General features: G+C 36.3%; 2 protein-coding genes across 2 annotated transcripts; one reads left to right on the forward strand and one right to left on the reverse strand.

The window, feature by feature from the left end:
- The first annotated feature begins 1,452 nt into the window (after positions 1-1,452).
- Positions 1,453-4,055, forward strand: LOC132186999 (2-oxoglutarate (2OG) and Fe(II)-dependent oxygenase superfamily protein). The gene is made up of 3 exons (XM_059601139.2): positions 1,453-1,915; positions 2,097-2,350; positions 3,525-4,055. Exons 1-3 carry the CDS (start codon positions 1,556-1,558, stop codon positions 3,883-3,885), a joined length of 975 nt encoding a protein of 324 aa, XP_059457122.2. The 5' UTR covers positions 1,453-1,555; the 3' UTR covers positions 3,886-4,055.
- Positions 4,056-4,446: 391 nt separating this feature from the next.
- Positions 4,447-10,418, reverse strand: LYK3 (protein kinase family protein / peptidoglycan-binding LysM domain-containing protein). The gene is made up of 11 exons (XM_059601697.2): positions 9,542-10,418; positions 8,725-8,802; positions 8,157-8,465; positions 7,500-7,645; positions 7,328-7,417; positions 7,116-7,221; positions 6,316-6,467; positions 6,123-6,220; positions 5,893-6,040; positions 5,119-5,226; positions 4,447-4,955 (listed from the first exon to the last, which is right to left on the reverse strand). Exons 1-11 carry the CDS (start codon positions 10,158-10,160, stop codon positions 4,791-4,793), a joined length of 2,019 nt encoding a protein of 672 aa, XP_059457680.2. The 5' UTR covers positions 10,161-10,418; the 3' UTR covers positions 4,447-4,790.
- Between the last annotated feature and the right edge of the window lie 5,414 nt (positions 10,419-15,832).

Here is a 15,832-nt window from a genome sequence, read left to right on the forward strand (position 1 = left end):
TGGGGTGGCTTATTGAAAAGGAATAGTTATTCCTCATTTTAAAGAAATAGTTATTTTAAGGGTGCGTTTCAAAATGGGATTTCGTAAGAATAATCTGTATTTTTAAAAGATATCGCAAAACGTAAAGCGTTTGATATTGCAATTTAAAGCACTTAATTTAAAATAGGAAAAATATCTACGATTTCTATAAGCAGTCTGGGTGTGCTTATTTGAAAATGTGCGAAGTTAAACTAAAATTAGGATTAGAGGTGGCAAAACGGGTCGACCCGTTTACAACCCGCAATGACCCATGACCCGTTTAGGGGTAAACCCAAACACGACCCGTTTATCTAATGGGTTGGCCCCACCAAATCCGGACACGACACGACTCGCTTAACCCGTTTAGCAATGAAAGTGAATTTATTTATTTATTTTTTAAAATGAAAGTGATGAGTCGAGTCATAAACGGGTCAATTGACCTGTTTATGACCCAAATCCGTTAAGGGTAAACCAAAAAAAAAAAAATTAAACGTGTCTAGCGGGTCACCCACAAGTGACCCTCGGGTTGACCTGCTAAGAGCAAAATAAACGGGTCAACTCGTTTATGACCAAAACCCAGAAATTTCGTGTCCGGTTTACGGGTCATGTCAAAATTGCCGCCCCTAATCAGGATTTTTCATAACAAATATTTGATTAAAAAATACTTTTTAACATGTTTTACCAAATCTCCTTAGGATCTTAAAAAATAACAATTTGAAAAACACAATTTTTAAAAACGCAATTTTTAAAATCTCACTTATTGAAACCGCAATCTCAAATAGATCTTAAGTAACGGTAGCGCATTCAAATAATAGAATACAGATTCCATTCCCCAAGTCTTGAGTACAAAACACGTTCTATATTTTGTAAATTTAACGGTGTAAATATTGACACATGGTAAATATATTATCATGTTAAGTTATTATTATTATTTTTAAAGTAATGTAATATTTCATACACTAAGGGTCTGTTTGAGTTTGCGAATTCAAAAAGTGCAATTCAAAATAACGATTTTAAAATGTACGATTTGAAAATAGGATTTTTAAAAACATAGTTAAAGCGTTGGCAAAATCACAATTTAGTCTTTAAAATTGTGCATTTTTAAAAAATTACATTCATACTTGCGATTTGAAAATGTAGATTTTTTCCATTTTAAAATCGCAATTTTTTTAAAACCCAATGCCAAACATTCATTTTCTACAATTTAGTTTAAAATCGCATTTTTTCTTTATAAAATTGTAATGTGAAACCCACTCCAATACAGTCTACAAACAAAATAAAATATAGACATTAAACGGATAAATCCAGATCCAGTATTCCCGGGTTCAGTTGCAACCTGCTATGAGTTTAACATGGGCTGGGCTTATTTTCCAGCCCACTACAAGCGTATACATCCGAAGCCACTATTAACCCGGTCATGAAAATTGAAAACAACCATCCATTGAACCTGGACGCAATATCTATTCCACGATCAAACTTCCACTGCATTCTATAAGACCACGCCGGAGTTGTTCACAGAGCCAACAAAGAGAAAACCATGGCGGAGACTTTCGTGCAAACCCAATTCCTGCACCAAAAGTTTTACAACGGAATTCAATTCCCTTCGGTTCTATCTCCGGACCCCAAAACCCCCTTGTCTCTCTCTCGTTTCACCCAAGCCATCAAAACCCAGAAAGCATTTCTCGAATCTCTGCTCCACAAGTCAGGCGCCGTACTCCTCAGGGGCTTTCCGGTGAGTACAGCCTCGGACTTCAACGACGTCGTTGAGGCGTTTGGTTTCGAGGAGCTCCCATACGTGGGCGGAGCCGCTCCGCGGACCAGCGTGGTGGGTCGGGTTTTCACGGCCAATGAGTCCCCGCCGGACCAGAAGATTCCTTTTCACCACGAAATGGCTCAGGTATTAATTAGGTAACGCGGTCTGATATTTTTTGTCGGAGCTCAAACGGGGTGTCGTTTTGGTCCAGGTACCGAAATCGAAAACGACGCATCCTTTGTGCTGCGAAAGCATTGCTTTTCATCACTGTATGTTCAGTTGAGAGTTGTGTAGGAACTAGGACTAAATTGGGATTTCTGTATAGGTTCCGGAGTTTCCCTCCAAACTGTTCTTCTTCTGTGAAGTGGAGCCTGGAAGCGAGGGAGAAACTCCTATAGTTCTCAGCCACATTGTGTATGAAAGAATGAAAGAGAGGTACCCAGAATTCGTTGAAAGACTGGAAGAGCATGGATTGCTGTATACGCGGGTATTAGGGGAAGACGACGACCCTTCATCTCCAATCGGACGTGGGTGGAAGTCTACATTCTTGACCACAGACAAGAATGTGGCTGAGCAAAGGTTTGTTCTTTCAACCATTGTTTGATACTTGGAAATGATCTGTGCATGTGCTATCTGTTCCTAGTTTAGTTTAGCTGCATTGGAGGAAAAATATGATTCTTATAAAGGATGAACAAAGTAGACACGGTCCGATCGTGGGATTTTTATGGTGGTTAATTGATTGGTAATGCATAATACAATGAGATGGGGGAAATAAGTTTAAAGCACATTATATATTCCGAAAAAAAATTTAGTATTCTTAATGTGTGGTTATAGTTCCCTACACTATAACAAGGTGTTAAAGTTTATGAGATTAGTGTGTAGCAGAGTACTCAAGTCTATAATCGGTGTTGTTCCAAAAAACTAGCTAAAACTATTCGAGTGATAATAATATGTTTCTTTCCAAATAACGATGCAGGTATTTTACTTTATGTCTATGGCTTTAATTACAATTAGAAATTGCTATCATCTTGACTGGCAGCATTTAAGCAAATTCTACTGGATCCATCAGGAAAAAAAATCCATTAAAATGATGGACAATTAGACCAATTGGAATGTTTTTGGGGTGTAATACTATCATGTTGTGAGCGTAAAGCACTCTTATGCCATTTTTTTTTCCTGAGAGAAATGCTACACAACTCCTACTTCTACACTCTCAAATATTTACTTCCTAATGTGTCACTTGTCACGTTAGCTTTCCACTATATGGTTTGTTAATCCCTTATGTTCCACTCTCTTTCTACAACTTGGGAGTGTAAAAGTAGGAGTTCATGTAGCATCTCTCTTTTCGGCTAGGGAATTATTTGTAGTGTAAATTTGAGCATAATACACCCATGATACACCAATGCACTAGATTTTATCTGTATCGTGTTCCGTTTCACTTTGATATGTGATCAGTATCTGTAGCAACTAAATGCCAACTTCTTATCTTCGAATTCAACAGAGCAACAACTGTGTTGCAAAACCTTCTATTGTTGTACTGCTTTCATATTGTGTTTTGTCCTGATAGATAATAGCAGCCACAGTGCCATTATTATCTTGTAGATATCCTATTTTCATTTGAAGTTTTTGCACTTTGTGTGTGGCCAAGATCATTCTTTCATACGGTCCTTCTCAAAATACATTTAACTTGACATATTCATTCATAAACAGTTAAAACCTAGAGATAATATGTCTTTACCAACATATTTGACAGGGCTGCCAAGTTGGATATGAAGTTGGAATGGGTGGGGGATGCAGTGAAAACAATAATGGGTCCAATCCCAGCAATTAAATATGACAAGACGAGGCAGCGCAAGATTTGGTTTAACAGCATGGTTGCTGCTTATACAGGGTGGGAGGATGCAAGGAATGATCCTGTTAAAGCTGTTACCTTTGGGGATGGCAAACCCTTACCAGCTGATATCATCTACGATTGTCTCAAAATCCTTGAAGAGGAATCTATAGCCTTTCCTTGGCAGAAAGGTGATGTTCTTTTACTGGATAATTTGGCTGTCCTCCACTCCCGAAGATCATTCAATCCACCGCGCCGCATACTAGCTTCACTTTGCAAATAGTCGTCCTTGTCCCGTCCATGCTTTTTGGTTGTTTGAAATTATATTTTTATTTAGACCATGTCATGGAGAAGTATGTATTAATAAATTGATCACAATCAGATACAACTTCATGTACAATTTAAGCTATGTTATTGAGAAGTTTGTATAAAAAAAGAGAGCATTATATGATATATCAAGGTTCCAGTTGGAAAATCTATCCCAACACTGGTCATATCAGCATCTTAGGCAGAATCTTTAGAGTTGTGTTGCACCTGGGGGTGGCAATTCTTGCATTTAGGATATATAATTTGTGTTTGCGTGTCTAATTTGAATCGTGTCAAGGAATAAATCTTAAACGGGTTATACTTCTCAACTTTCACGTACTAATTTCAAGTAGGGTTCGTATTGAGTTTACGGGCCGTGTCAAAATTTACAAGCCTTTATGTCCCGTGAAATGGTTCGGTTGTAAAACTATATAAGTCAACTCTAACCTAACAAATTTAATTAAGCATATTAAATCTCTCGAGCCTAATTTCCAAATTTTGTATTTGATTTGTGTTGAGTTTGCAAATCGCACTAAAATAGCTGTGAAGAAAGGATAAAATTTAAGGTGAAGATAATTGCTAAGCTACTCAAATAGCTTGTTTGTATTACAATGCAACCACATCCTCCCTCAGCTACATCATTACATTTTACATCAAAATTTTCCCAAACAAACTTCAAAAAGAATATAAGATTTAAAAGAGAAAAAATGACAGTGAAAGAGATAAATGATGACGACATATAAATACCATCTTTCCACTTTAGTAGAATACCTGAGCTGCTATACACCCATAACTATAAAGATAAGGCTTGGTAAAGAAAAAAAAGGACAAACTTCAAATTCGTAGTGGATTGAAGTGAAACTTGTTCCACCAGGACCACCACTATCTTCCTTGAACAAGGCCACTGAACACTTGGCTGTTCCCAGCAAGAGTTGCTTCCCACTCCACAGACGACAGGAGAATCTGAGACAGGGAAATCACAACTTGCTTCATGTCAGGCCTTAAGATGGGATCCTCATCCACACATTGCTTCGCCAGCATGGCCATCTATACGAAGAGAAGCACAAACAGGAAAAATGATGAGGAAAGTCACTAAAGTAAATTATTATCTGAAAATTCTGATTTCCCCTCCCCCCCCCCCCCCCCCCCCCCCCCCCCCCCCGCCCCCCCCAAATACACTAAAAGAGATCACAAGATCATTATAGATTACCTTGAATAGACAGTCATGGGGATACAAATCCATCATATTTGGATCAATGTAATCCTTCATGCTTGACATACTCATGGAGTCGGGTGAGCTCCTTAGAGCTGTTAACATCTGCAGTTTCAAGAAAGCGTCAGAAAAAGCAGCATCTAACAATCATGCTTGCACAGGAAAACACCTCCAACATGAAAAAAAACTTATGGAACTACAACTTGATAAATAATACAGGGAGAGAAATGATGTGCGAGCAAATTAGAGCAAAAAAAATGAATCATTCACAAATATAAGACCTTACAGAGTGTGTAAATCAAAGTCCAGCATAAGATAATAAACATAGATGAAGACCTTACTCAAATTTGTATTTTATTTTCCTACCGGATTCAACACCGTGTTTAAGCCTTTAGCTTGGAATTTAGGAGTCTTTTAAAATGACGTCCTCGAAGATATGGAGCATTTGGTTGTGGAATATTTATTTCTGACTAGAAGCTTTGCAATCACCTGTCTCAAGCCTTAATCTTACAAAAAAATTGGAACCTCAACCAACTTCAACATAAATAATGACCATACGGTTTGGCCGACAGAAACTGGCCTTGAATCATTCATGAGGCCAAACTCAAGCTAACTACAGAATCTTTATCTTTAGACGTTTCAGATTTAGTACGACGAGCAGGTCAAACCATGGGGTTTAAGTAGAATACTAATTTTACATGAAAAATACCTTATGATGAATAAGTACAATTATTTATCAGACAAATGTTATGCCGCATTGGCAGAACTTACAATGGATGCCAGTGAGCGTCTTTCAGGATTTTTCATCATCATGCCTTCCGTTCGTATAATTGCCTCCTTTCCCGATATAATCTCAAAAAGAACAACACCAAATGCATAGACATCACTTTTGGTTGTGGCAAGACCATTACTCAAGTATCTGCATTGAAATAAGAAAGCAATTGAGCCTAGATGAACTAATTTTTAAGTACCACAGTAGCCAACTATAAGTAGTTGCTTACTCTGGAGCCAGATAACCATATGTACCAACAACTTTGGTTGTTGAAGCTTCTCCCTCGCCTGTTCTTCCAACAAGTTTCGCCAAACCAAAATCTGAAATCTAGATGCAGTGAGGGAATAAGAGCCTATTTAGTGGAATGGACGAAATGTATACACAAATTAACATATAATATCAATGAGGTGTAATTGTTCAACCTTTGCCCTGAAGGTACCATCAAGTAAGATGTTGCTTGTCTTGATATCTCGATGTACATAGTGATTTTTAGTGTGCTCGTGGATGTATTCAAGACCTCTAGCAGCATCAAGGGAAATCTGGACCCTCATGATCCAAGAAAGTGATGTATGATCTACAAGCAAATTGAAACATTCACAGATTTTAATAATATATTCCCATGAAAGTCTCATGCATATAAGGCGTCATATTGCAAATTTGGAGGTCCAAAACCAAGCTCCTGCCTTGACCTTCTAAAAATGCCAGATTTATTCAAGAAGTTAATCCAGAGAAATTGGGCAAATATTTCAACGTATCTACTATTGATGGATACTTTATCTAGAACAATGATAATAGCATTTTCTCGTGTTTCAAAGTCATAATACACAAGGATAAGCAATTCTTGTTCGTAACATTTACTTTATATTATTTTCATGCCAACTCTTATCATAATTGGTCAACATATGGGCCAAGAAGAACTTGAAGATGAGTATCTATATCAGAAATCATTCAAGCCAAAAACATTTTTTTGCTCAAGTCTTCTGTGTATCTTTGTTAGAAAGCAATAACTTTGTGAGTGTCCTTATTTTATAGTTGTATATGTACATCCTAGTCACAACTCACAAATCCTCCAATTATTAAGACTCAATTTTTCTCATAAGAAATAATTTTATCAAATTTTAGAAAGATAAGACCTTTAAAATTAGTAAAGTCGGAATAGCTAGATCCTTATAGACAATACGATATAATATATTGTTGGCAAAGCATCAACATGTATTCTTACCCTTGCTATGAGGATCATGCAAATGGCTTTTAAGGGAACCCTTTTGGGCATATTCATATATAAGGAAGAGCTCGTCATCAGTAGCCGCATAGCCAATCAATTCTACCTTGACAAAATTAAGCCAGAGCAGGAGTCAAAGCTTGAATTGCTGAGAGCTACAAACTCCAAAGCTAAAAGATAATTGATAATTATTCAATCTACAAAGAAATTACCAGATTTGTGTGATGAACCTTGCACAGGACTTTCATCTCTGCCATAAATTCTTTAGTTTTCATAGCAGTCATTCTTTTAATAGCAACTTCCTAGAAATATTCAAATCCATTACTGATGATTCGCTGTGTAAGGAAATATAAGTTATAATAAGAAAAGTAGACAGCTGCAAACCTGGTCACGAAGGAGGGTATAGTACACAGAGCCATATGTTCCATGTCCAAGAAGACTTGACTCAGAGAACCCGTCAGTTGCAGAAAAAATTTCTTCATATGTGAAAACCACAGGCTTCTCCATGTCAAACACATCCGTCCCTAGAGCTGCAACAAATGAGATAAGAATACCAGTCAGACATCCCAAACTTAAAGATAATAGAAAAATCACTATATTCGTAAGACGCTAAATGAAGTATGGATCATGGATCATAGAAGCGGTGTAAGATGTTCCCAATTGCTAAAAGCTGCTTGAAATCTAAAGCAAAATTAAATCATTATACACAACAATCTACAAGTATGGATCGCCTGTACCATAAGAAGAAAACAACTTGATGTATTTTTGTTCCCTAAATAATGAATGCAAACATACAGAAAATACAAGATTAGCATTTCTGCAATCCTTGGCTAAGCCATAGATGTAGTTTTGCAATTAGTTTCCACACACCATTCTTACAAGCCCTACGAGGCTGGTATCTACGATTCCTGTTATGCCAATCAAGGTAATATATTTCCTCAGTACAGGGAATACATGTTACAAACATTTGGACGGATACTAAAAATTGAAATCTCAGGAACTAGATACAATTTAGTCTAATAAGTAGATTGGACACAATACCTTTAGGAATAGTAATCTGGTGATTGCTAGATTCCCCATTGGTTTGCTTCTCATCCCTAGGCTGGCAGCAGATATACCTTCCTGAAGCACAACAGAAACTTCTTTTTCGAAGAATATGAAATTTATGAGAAACTTTACTATCGGGATCTTTTGTGTCACTCCTTCGGGCTTCAGTAAAGCAGTTTGATGACCTCAAGGCCACACAAATAACTATGCTTAATACAACCAATGCAAGGCCAATCCCTAAACCCCCAACAATCCATCCATATGGAATATGACCCTTGTGATCCTTGGGATTCTCTCGATTTACTGGAAACAAATAGCATACTAATGTTATTTTCTTATAAGATATACGTGCAGCAGCATGGCATGTAGGTTGACGCATAATTGGAAGAACCTTAGGGAAAATAAAACAAGCAGAAAATACCAATAAAATAAAATAAATAAGAGATTAAGGAATCAAGTTGTCATGTTTGATATTTCGTATTCATGAAGGAAAGAACAAACAGTTCGTGCCATTCTAGCAAAATTGTTTGAATTTCTTTAAGAAAGATACTTTATTCCATACCTGATAAACTGTCAACAGATGGAGCAGGAACAGGCGCCGGAGGAATATCTTTCTCCAGGGGATAAGGCTCACCAGGAACTACAAATAAATGCAAAATATAAATATTAAGTTAATAAATAAAATGCAGGCGAATCTAAAGTTGATCATGTTATTAAGAAAATGATTGAAATATCAACCCTAGTTTGCACCTCCGATATTAAAAGAACATGAACAAATTTAATGCATCATAAGACAACCATAATAAAAATATATTAAGCCAATTGCAAAATCATACTCTCCGTTTAGCCAGTAAACATTCACTAGGTTTTTTTTTTTTTGAGGAATAAATTTCAGTAGTTCTTCAGTTCTTCTAGCACGAAATGTGGATTACCCCAAGTTAGACAATTTGACATCCTTTCACGCAGCACAAAGTCATTGGTACCTATGAGCTCAATAAGAATTCTGATAACAGACTAGCATTTTACAAAATTGAAGCACAGCCCAGATTTCAGTATATTGTTCTTGAAGACAATATATATAACTACTGCATTTCATCCCAAATTCCCAATGAACCCAATACAAACTCTGTTCATAGAAGGTTGTTTGAATCGTTAAATTATCACTGATGCTAAAAGCTTATGCTTATATATCATATCCTAACACGAATTGAATTTGAAATTTTGGGCTAATCTTCATTCTCAATAGTCAGTCCCACTTAATTACTCGATCAAAAATCAAACAAACCCAGAGAAAAATTAAAATCCATAACTTTGTAAATCAAAAGGGCTAACAAAAATAAGAAATAACAAGCAAGAAATAAACCCAAAAGCCACCGAACCTGAATCCAAAGGAATATAATAGAGAGCACCCACGGTGACATTATCAGGATCCAGAATCCCATTCACTTGCTCAATGCTATCCATGCTCACACCAAACCTACTCGCCAACGACTGCACAGTATCCCCATCTCTCAACACATAGCTCATCAAGTAATTCCACAACCCACTGGAGCACCCACAAAAGAGCCTCAGGGAAACGACAGCCCCGACCCTTGCCTTCCGCGCCGTACTGGGCAGCGAGAAAGCCAGACCATCGTACGCCGCCATGGCTATATCGTTGACAAGCCCCTCTTTGGATCGCACGGTGAAGGTTGTGTTGGTCGCGTACTGCTTGTCGGTTTGCAAGCAGGAGCAGTTTTTCCGGATGAAGAGGTAGTTGAGGCCGCGGCCGTCGCTGCTCTCCTCCACGGTTACGTCGTTTGGTAGGACATCGAACATGGACTGGATCACGGCCAGGGTCTGGTTCGGCTGGGGCTTGAACGCCAAAAACGAAGTGCACAGGCGCGTGGTGTCCGTGCAGTTCATTGGGGTCGGGTACGAAAACAGAGACTGGCCATGAACAAGATTCACGAGCAAAAGAAGAAAAAAAAATGAAATGGGTGTGCGTGCTTTACTCATGGTTCAGCAGCGGCTAAAACTTGAGCTGAAAAATAGTAAAGCAACGAGTATATGAATTTGTGGAAACTAATTAGTTTGAGCTGAATTCAGAGGAAAATCAGAGAGAGTGGAACAGAGATAGAGAGCTAAATATCGATGAAATGATGGGTAGATGAAATTGGAAGAGGCGGAAGGAAGGGGTTGATGTACTCGTGGGGAGTGGCTTGGAGTTGGAAGGAATGGGAAGTCCGGAAACAGAGCATGTTTTTTGTTTGTTTTTGGTTTTGTTTCTGTTTTGGTAAACTGCTTGTTACACAATACAGTAAAAAGAGAAAGCGACTTGCAGGGCAGAGAAAAGAGAGGGCTTGCAGAGCCACCCACCTGGAGATATTTGGAGGTTGCTTTTTTCTGTTTTACTAAATTAGCCTTGTGTTGATTTATTCCAATAATTATTAGCTACTTCAAGACAAGTGATAAGTGAACTTTCAAGTGTTTAATTTTTTATTGTGAAAGATAAAATTATTATTAAATTTTGAATAAATTAATCCACATATTAAATGTTGGAAAAAGAGTTTATTTTACTTCTCAAAGTTTCAGGCGATTTTTAATTTGACCTTTAATGTTTTAATTTTTGCAATGCACTCCCAAATTTATAATTTTTTTTTTCAATTCGACCAATGTTATCCCAAAATTCTCATATTGCTCATAATTTTGTTTAATAAAAAAAATTTTAAAAAAAAATTATGCCATCTAGCCATTTTTGCACCTCCAAATTTTCTTCTTCTTTTTTTTTTTATAAAAAATAAACAAAATAAAAGATAGAGGCAATATGAGAATTTTGAGATAATATTGGTCGAATTAAAAAAAAAAAAAAAAAAAAAAAATTGCAAGTTTGGAGGGTGCATTGCAAAATTGAAACATTGGAGGTAGAATTGAAAATCGCCCCAAACTTTATGGGGGTAAAGTGTAATTTTCCCTAAATGTTGATAAGTGCACATGATACATTGTGAAAGAGGGATTAAAATCTCCTCTAATTACTCAAAATTTGAGATTCTCATGTTATGAAATCGTGGCCTTTCATTTTAAATCTAATGGTCTATATAATGCTAGCTGCTTTTGTATAACCGAGGTATTAAATTTTGATTTTAAGCTGGCTTTTATTTACTGAAGTTTAAATGATTTTATAGACCATTAAATTTAAAATGAATGACCAAGATTTTGTAACATGAGATTCTCCAATTTTAAATAATTGGAGGGATCTCAATCCGTGAAAGAGTCCCATTCTAATTAATGGTTTCATATTAAAGCTAAATTTTTCGATTCACTTGAGTGGACTAATAATCAGCAGAACGGCAGAGCTTAAAGAAGTGTCGCACAGCTGAAGGGGCGGGATTTCTCCCCCTCCCCCCCTCCTCTCTTCCCCCCCTCTCTTTCCTTGATCTGTTCCCCCCTCCCTTCCCCATTTTCCTTCCCTCCCTCTCTTCCCCGATCTGTGTTTCTTTTCTTTTTTGTGTTTGTTTTTGGATTTCGCTTTCTTTTCCCTCTTGTTGTTCTTTGTGTTGCTTGTTTATTTTTTTCTTGCTAGGTGTTTGTTTGGGCACACTTTGTGGGTGCCGCTCATGGGGATTCACTCAAACTTCCCCCCAATTCTTTGAGTGCGCCGCCAATCTCCCCCGCGTCAGCTTTGCCGTTTATTGTCTTTTGCTGGGTCTTTTCACGCGTCCCCATCGCGATGTGCTTTCAATGCCATCGACGCATCGGTTTCCGGCAAGCACGCGATAGGCTTTTCTTTCGGCTGCTGTCATCCGCCTAGTGTGCTCCTATTTTTAATTTTTAGTTGTGTATTGCTTTGATTTTTCCTGTATTTTTCTTGTTTTTCTTGCTGCTTGTAATAAGGTCATGTCCTCTCTCTTGATCTACTCACTTGTTATTTTAGTCCAGGCCCTTGGGGTTGTAGATGTGAACAATATCCTGGCTTTCGGGTTCAGGAGGATGTGTGTCGGCATGGGGTCCTTTTGATCCTAGGGTCGAGGAATAAAAGCTACCTATGCATTAGTTTGTGTCTGCCTAGCGCAGATCTGTTATTCCAACTGAAGATTAGTTATAGGTTAGCGGATGTTTGACGTATTTGATGTGTAATCTTTTAGTTACGACTTTGATCTTTTAGCTTCGGCTAGGATCTTTCAGAACGTTATGTTCTATGATTGTAAGAATTTTAATGCTCTTGATTCTTCTATTAATGAGATAAAAATGATTTTCCTTCAAAAAAAAAAAATAATAATCAGAAGAACGATTAAAAACCGTATTTAATGTAATAAATACCATATAAGTAATAATGATGAGTGATAACTTAATCGACTCAAGACTATATTTACTAATTTGAATCTCCCTTCAACATGTTTGGAAATGTAATAATACTAGCATATTAAACAACAAAGCATATAAGCTTTACAATGATAATTACTTTTTACAGTTAATTTAAGTTAATCATTCATCTAAATGAAATTTTTCTTTGTTTATTTTTGTTCATAATATTAGTCTATCAATTCAAAACGGTAAAAATGAGTTTTGAGTTAATACATATTATTATTTTTTTATTTCACGTAATGGTAAAACCTAGCAATTTATCAAATAAAAAAAAGGGGTTGAAGCCAAATTAAGGCCAAATTGGGAAATGAAAGTCACGGGATTGGTAATGAAGGCTGGTTTTGGGGAAAAGGTTGGCACAAGTTGCGAAGAGCTGGCAAAGAACGCGACAGTTGGTTGGGTCCCACAAAAGTCCCGCCAATATTTTCCGAGACTCGCCAACGACTTGACGAGTAAACCAGGGAAGTTAAAAATCCGTTGACTCTAACGCCTTTGACTCTACGTAACCGACACTTGCACAGTTGCACATCCCACACTTGCCGATTGTGTACAGCGTACTCCACTTTATTATTGTATTCCAAACAGAACTCTTCATTGGGATGGGATTATGGGAATAGATCCTCACTGGTCCATAATGGACAGGAGGATATTCAGTTTATAATTAAATTTTTTTTTTAGAAATCTTGTAATTAAAAATAGAATAGTTGTCCTATTACACCAAAATATATATATATATATATATATATATATATAAAATATTTTAGATTAAAAAAATAAATTAATAAATAAATAAAGGGTGGCTAGTCACCCCATTTTGATTATAAAGGGTGGCCGAACTACCCCATTTTAAATGAGGGTGGCTCCCTAAACCCAAACTAAAAAAAAAAATCGTTTGGCCCTTGAGGGTGGCCGGACCACCCCCAAGCCACTCCTTAATTTTTTATAATTTTTTAAAAATATATAATATTTTATTTTTATTAATTGACTTATTTATGGCTTCATTATCTATTTAAAAGATCCTGAGTCTTGACCATTAATTTAATATTTTTTGGTTTAAAATTAATTGGAGAGAATCCTGTTCCATTGGGATGACATCACTAATTATCACTAAATCAATTTATCTAATAATCTAAGATTGCCTTAAATAGTTTTTGAGAAACAAAATTAGTTGAAAAAAAATTATTTATTGAGACCCAAAAATAATATCGAAAATGTTTTCTATTATTCGATTGACACAAAAATATTTACTCACGGCAAGGTTATAACTAAAAATAAAAACAAATACTATTTAGCATTCTTTCAGCATTTTCAGTTGTTTTGGCCTGCTCTATTTATTATTATTATTATTATTATTATAATTAAAAGGCAATGGAGCATATCAACTCAGCTGAAAATAATATATACTTTTATTATTATTTATTTATTTTTGTTGGGAGAATTTGGGTTGTAGTAATGTAAGAAATGCTACACACTTTCCTTCATAATAATTTATTATTACATTTTGGATGAATTATTAATAAATTTTAAATTAAATAATAATTTTTAATATCATGTCAAAAGAATGGGAGTCCAAATATTTGGGAAAAGATTTGTAGCATTTCTGGTTTTTGTTTTGGTTTCATTGGCTGTTTACTTGTTTGGTGCAATAGTAGAGTATGTAGCAGATAGCTGCCCATGGCTTGCCGTCGTTGCCGATCCAATTAGGGTAGAAAATTGGGAGACCTTGGCATTTGACTAGGTAGGGCCGCACGTGGGCAAGAGACAACTGTAAATATATGTTTTCCAGGGGACACTGAGATCTAACCTGCTCCAAACGCCAAGAGATACTCAAAACAACTCCCTAAAAGAGATAAACTTTCCACTTTATTTATTACTAAAATAATACATAATAATCATCTGCCTTTTTTCTTTTTCTCTTTTTATTTTTTTAATTTCAATATTGTTAGAGTAAAGGTTAAATACTAAATACTCACTTTATTTTTCTCTCATGAAGTTTGGTTTTTATCACAGGAAGTCCTTGTGATTTTGATAAATGACCAAGTTAATCTCTCTGCCAATTGACCGTTAGTTGATTTCACGTGGATCAATCAGATGTTGATACGTGGCACCTACTTAATTTATTTTATTTTTTTGAAAAAAAAAAAAGGGAAAAAAAATTGGGGGTGGCTCCCTTTGGCCATGCCACCCCCATCTGGCCGGACGAGCCACCCCCTTGGTACCCAAGGGGGTGGCCGAAACCACCCTCATTGGGTACTGGGGGTGGCTTGGCCACCCCCAATTTTTTTTTTTTTTTTTTTTTAAATACATTTTTTTTAATTTTAAAAAAAAAATTAAGTAGGTGTCACGTGTCTGATTGATCCTGTGAAATTTCATTAGATCAACTAACGGTCAACTGACGGAGGGACTAACTTGGTCATTTATCAAAACTACATGGACCTCCTGTGATAAAAATCAAACCAAAAAAAAAAAAAAAAAAAAAGTTATTAAACTCCAAGAATATTTAGCATTTAACCCTTAAAATAATTAAAAACATTTTATAATAATAATCTAAAATTATAAAATGTTATAGGACAGAAGTTAGGGAGTGGGGTCGTCCCCTACAGTGGAAGCACATGGAAGTTGCTGGAATTTTGATGATGTGACATAAGAGAGCAACAATGTCAAACAAATAATAATTGGAGTAGTAGTCATATGATAATAGGTCTACTTCTAATCCTGGTATTAATTGAGTTTAGTTTCCTAAGTAATCAATCATCATCATCATCCATAGTCCAGACTGGACGTGTCGTACGGGGTATGCATGCTAAAGGTGCAACCTTTTTTTGTTTTTGTTTTTTTTATAACGTAGCTACGCTTAGGATCTTCAAATCTTGTCTGTATTTTTGCAAGAAATGTGGCCCCCCCCCCCCCTTCCTTAATAACTTAACCAGGACAAGTGGCAAAAGTTTGATGGTCAAATTTATGACCATGCCTAAATATTTTATGAGGCCCAAAAAAACATACTTTTTGTGTCTTTTTTTGGTTTTGTTTTGTTGTGTTCACTTTTAGTTTTCATATCATCAATGTTACAATGGTCAGAGCTTCATGAGCATTCTTGTAACACTCCAACAACTCATTAATTCTCAGTAAGTTTTACAGGAGTTAGCATCAATTCAAGAACCATATATTTTATGTTCCATTTCCATCTACTGTCCACAGAGTCGTACCACAGATTCTTCCTAGCAGAAAACGTAATAAAAACCATGACTCTGGTAGCCGCATCTACCAAGCTCTTATAGTGTACAACTTATTAAGTAAACATCACATAAAAGTAACTCTCTCGACGA

The sequence above is a fragment of the Corylus avellana genome, chromosome 6 (genome assembly GCF_965113065.1).
Source record: "Corylus avellana chromosome 6, dhCorAvel1.hap1.2, whole genome shotgun sequence".
NCBI classification, from domain to species: domain Eukaryota; kingdom Viridiplantae; phylum Streptophyta; class Magnoliopsida; order Fagales; family Betulaceae; genus Corylus; species Corylus avellana.

Bases quoted from the DNA above. Each gene is read 5' to 3' on its own strand.
- LYK3 (XM_059601697.2), bottom strand. From the start codon at position 10,160: ATGAGTAAAGCACGCACACCCATTTCATTTTTTTTTCTTCTTTTGCTC. The intron at 7,222-7,327 runs GTAATTTCTTTG...AATTTTGTCAAG, and splicing joins AGGTTCATCACACAAATCTG to GTAGAATTGATTGGCTATGC. The intron at 6,468-7,115 runs GTAAGAATACAT...ATTTGCTTGTAG, and splicing joins GCATGATCCTCATAGCAAGG to ATCATACATCACTTTCTTGG.
- LOC132186999 (XM_059601139.2), top strand. From the start codon at position 1,556: ATGGCGGAGACTTTCGTGCAAACCCAATTCCTGCACCAAAAGTTTTAC. The intron at 1,916-2,096 runs GTATTAATTAGG...ATTTCTGTATAG, and splicing joins TTCACCACGAAATGGCTCAG to GTTCCGGAGTTTCCCTCCAA. The intron at 2,351-3,524 runs GTTTGTTCTTTC...CATATTTGACAG, and splicing joins AAGAATGTGGCTGAGCAAAG to GGCTGCCAAGTTGGATATGA.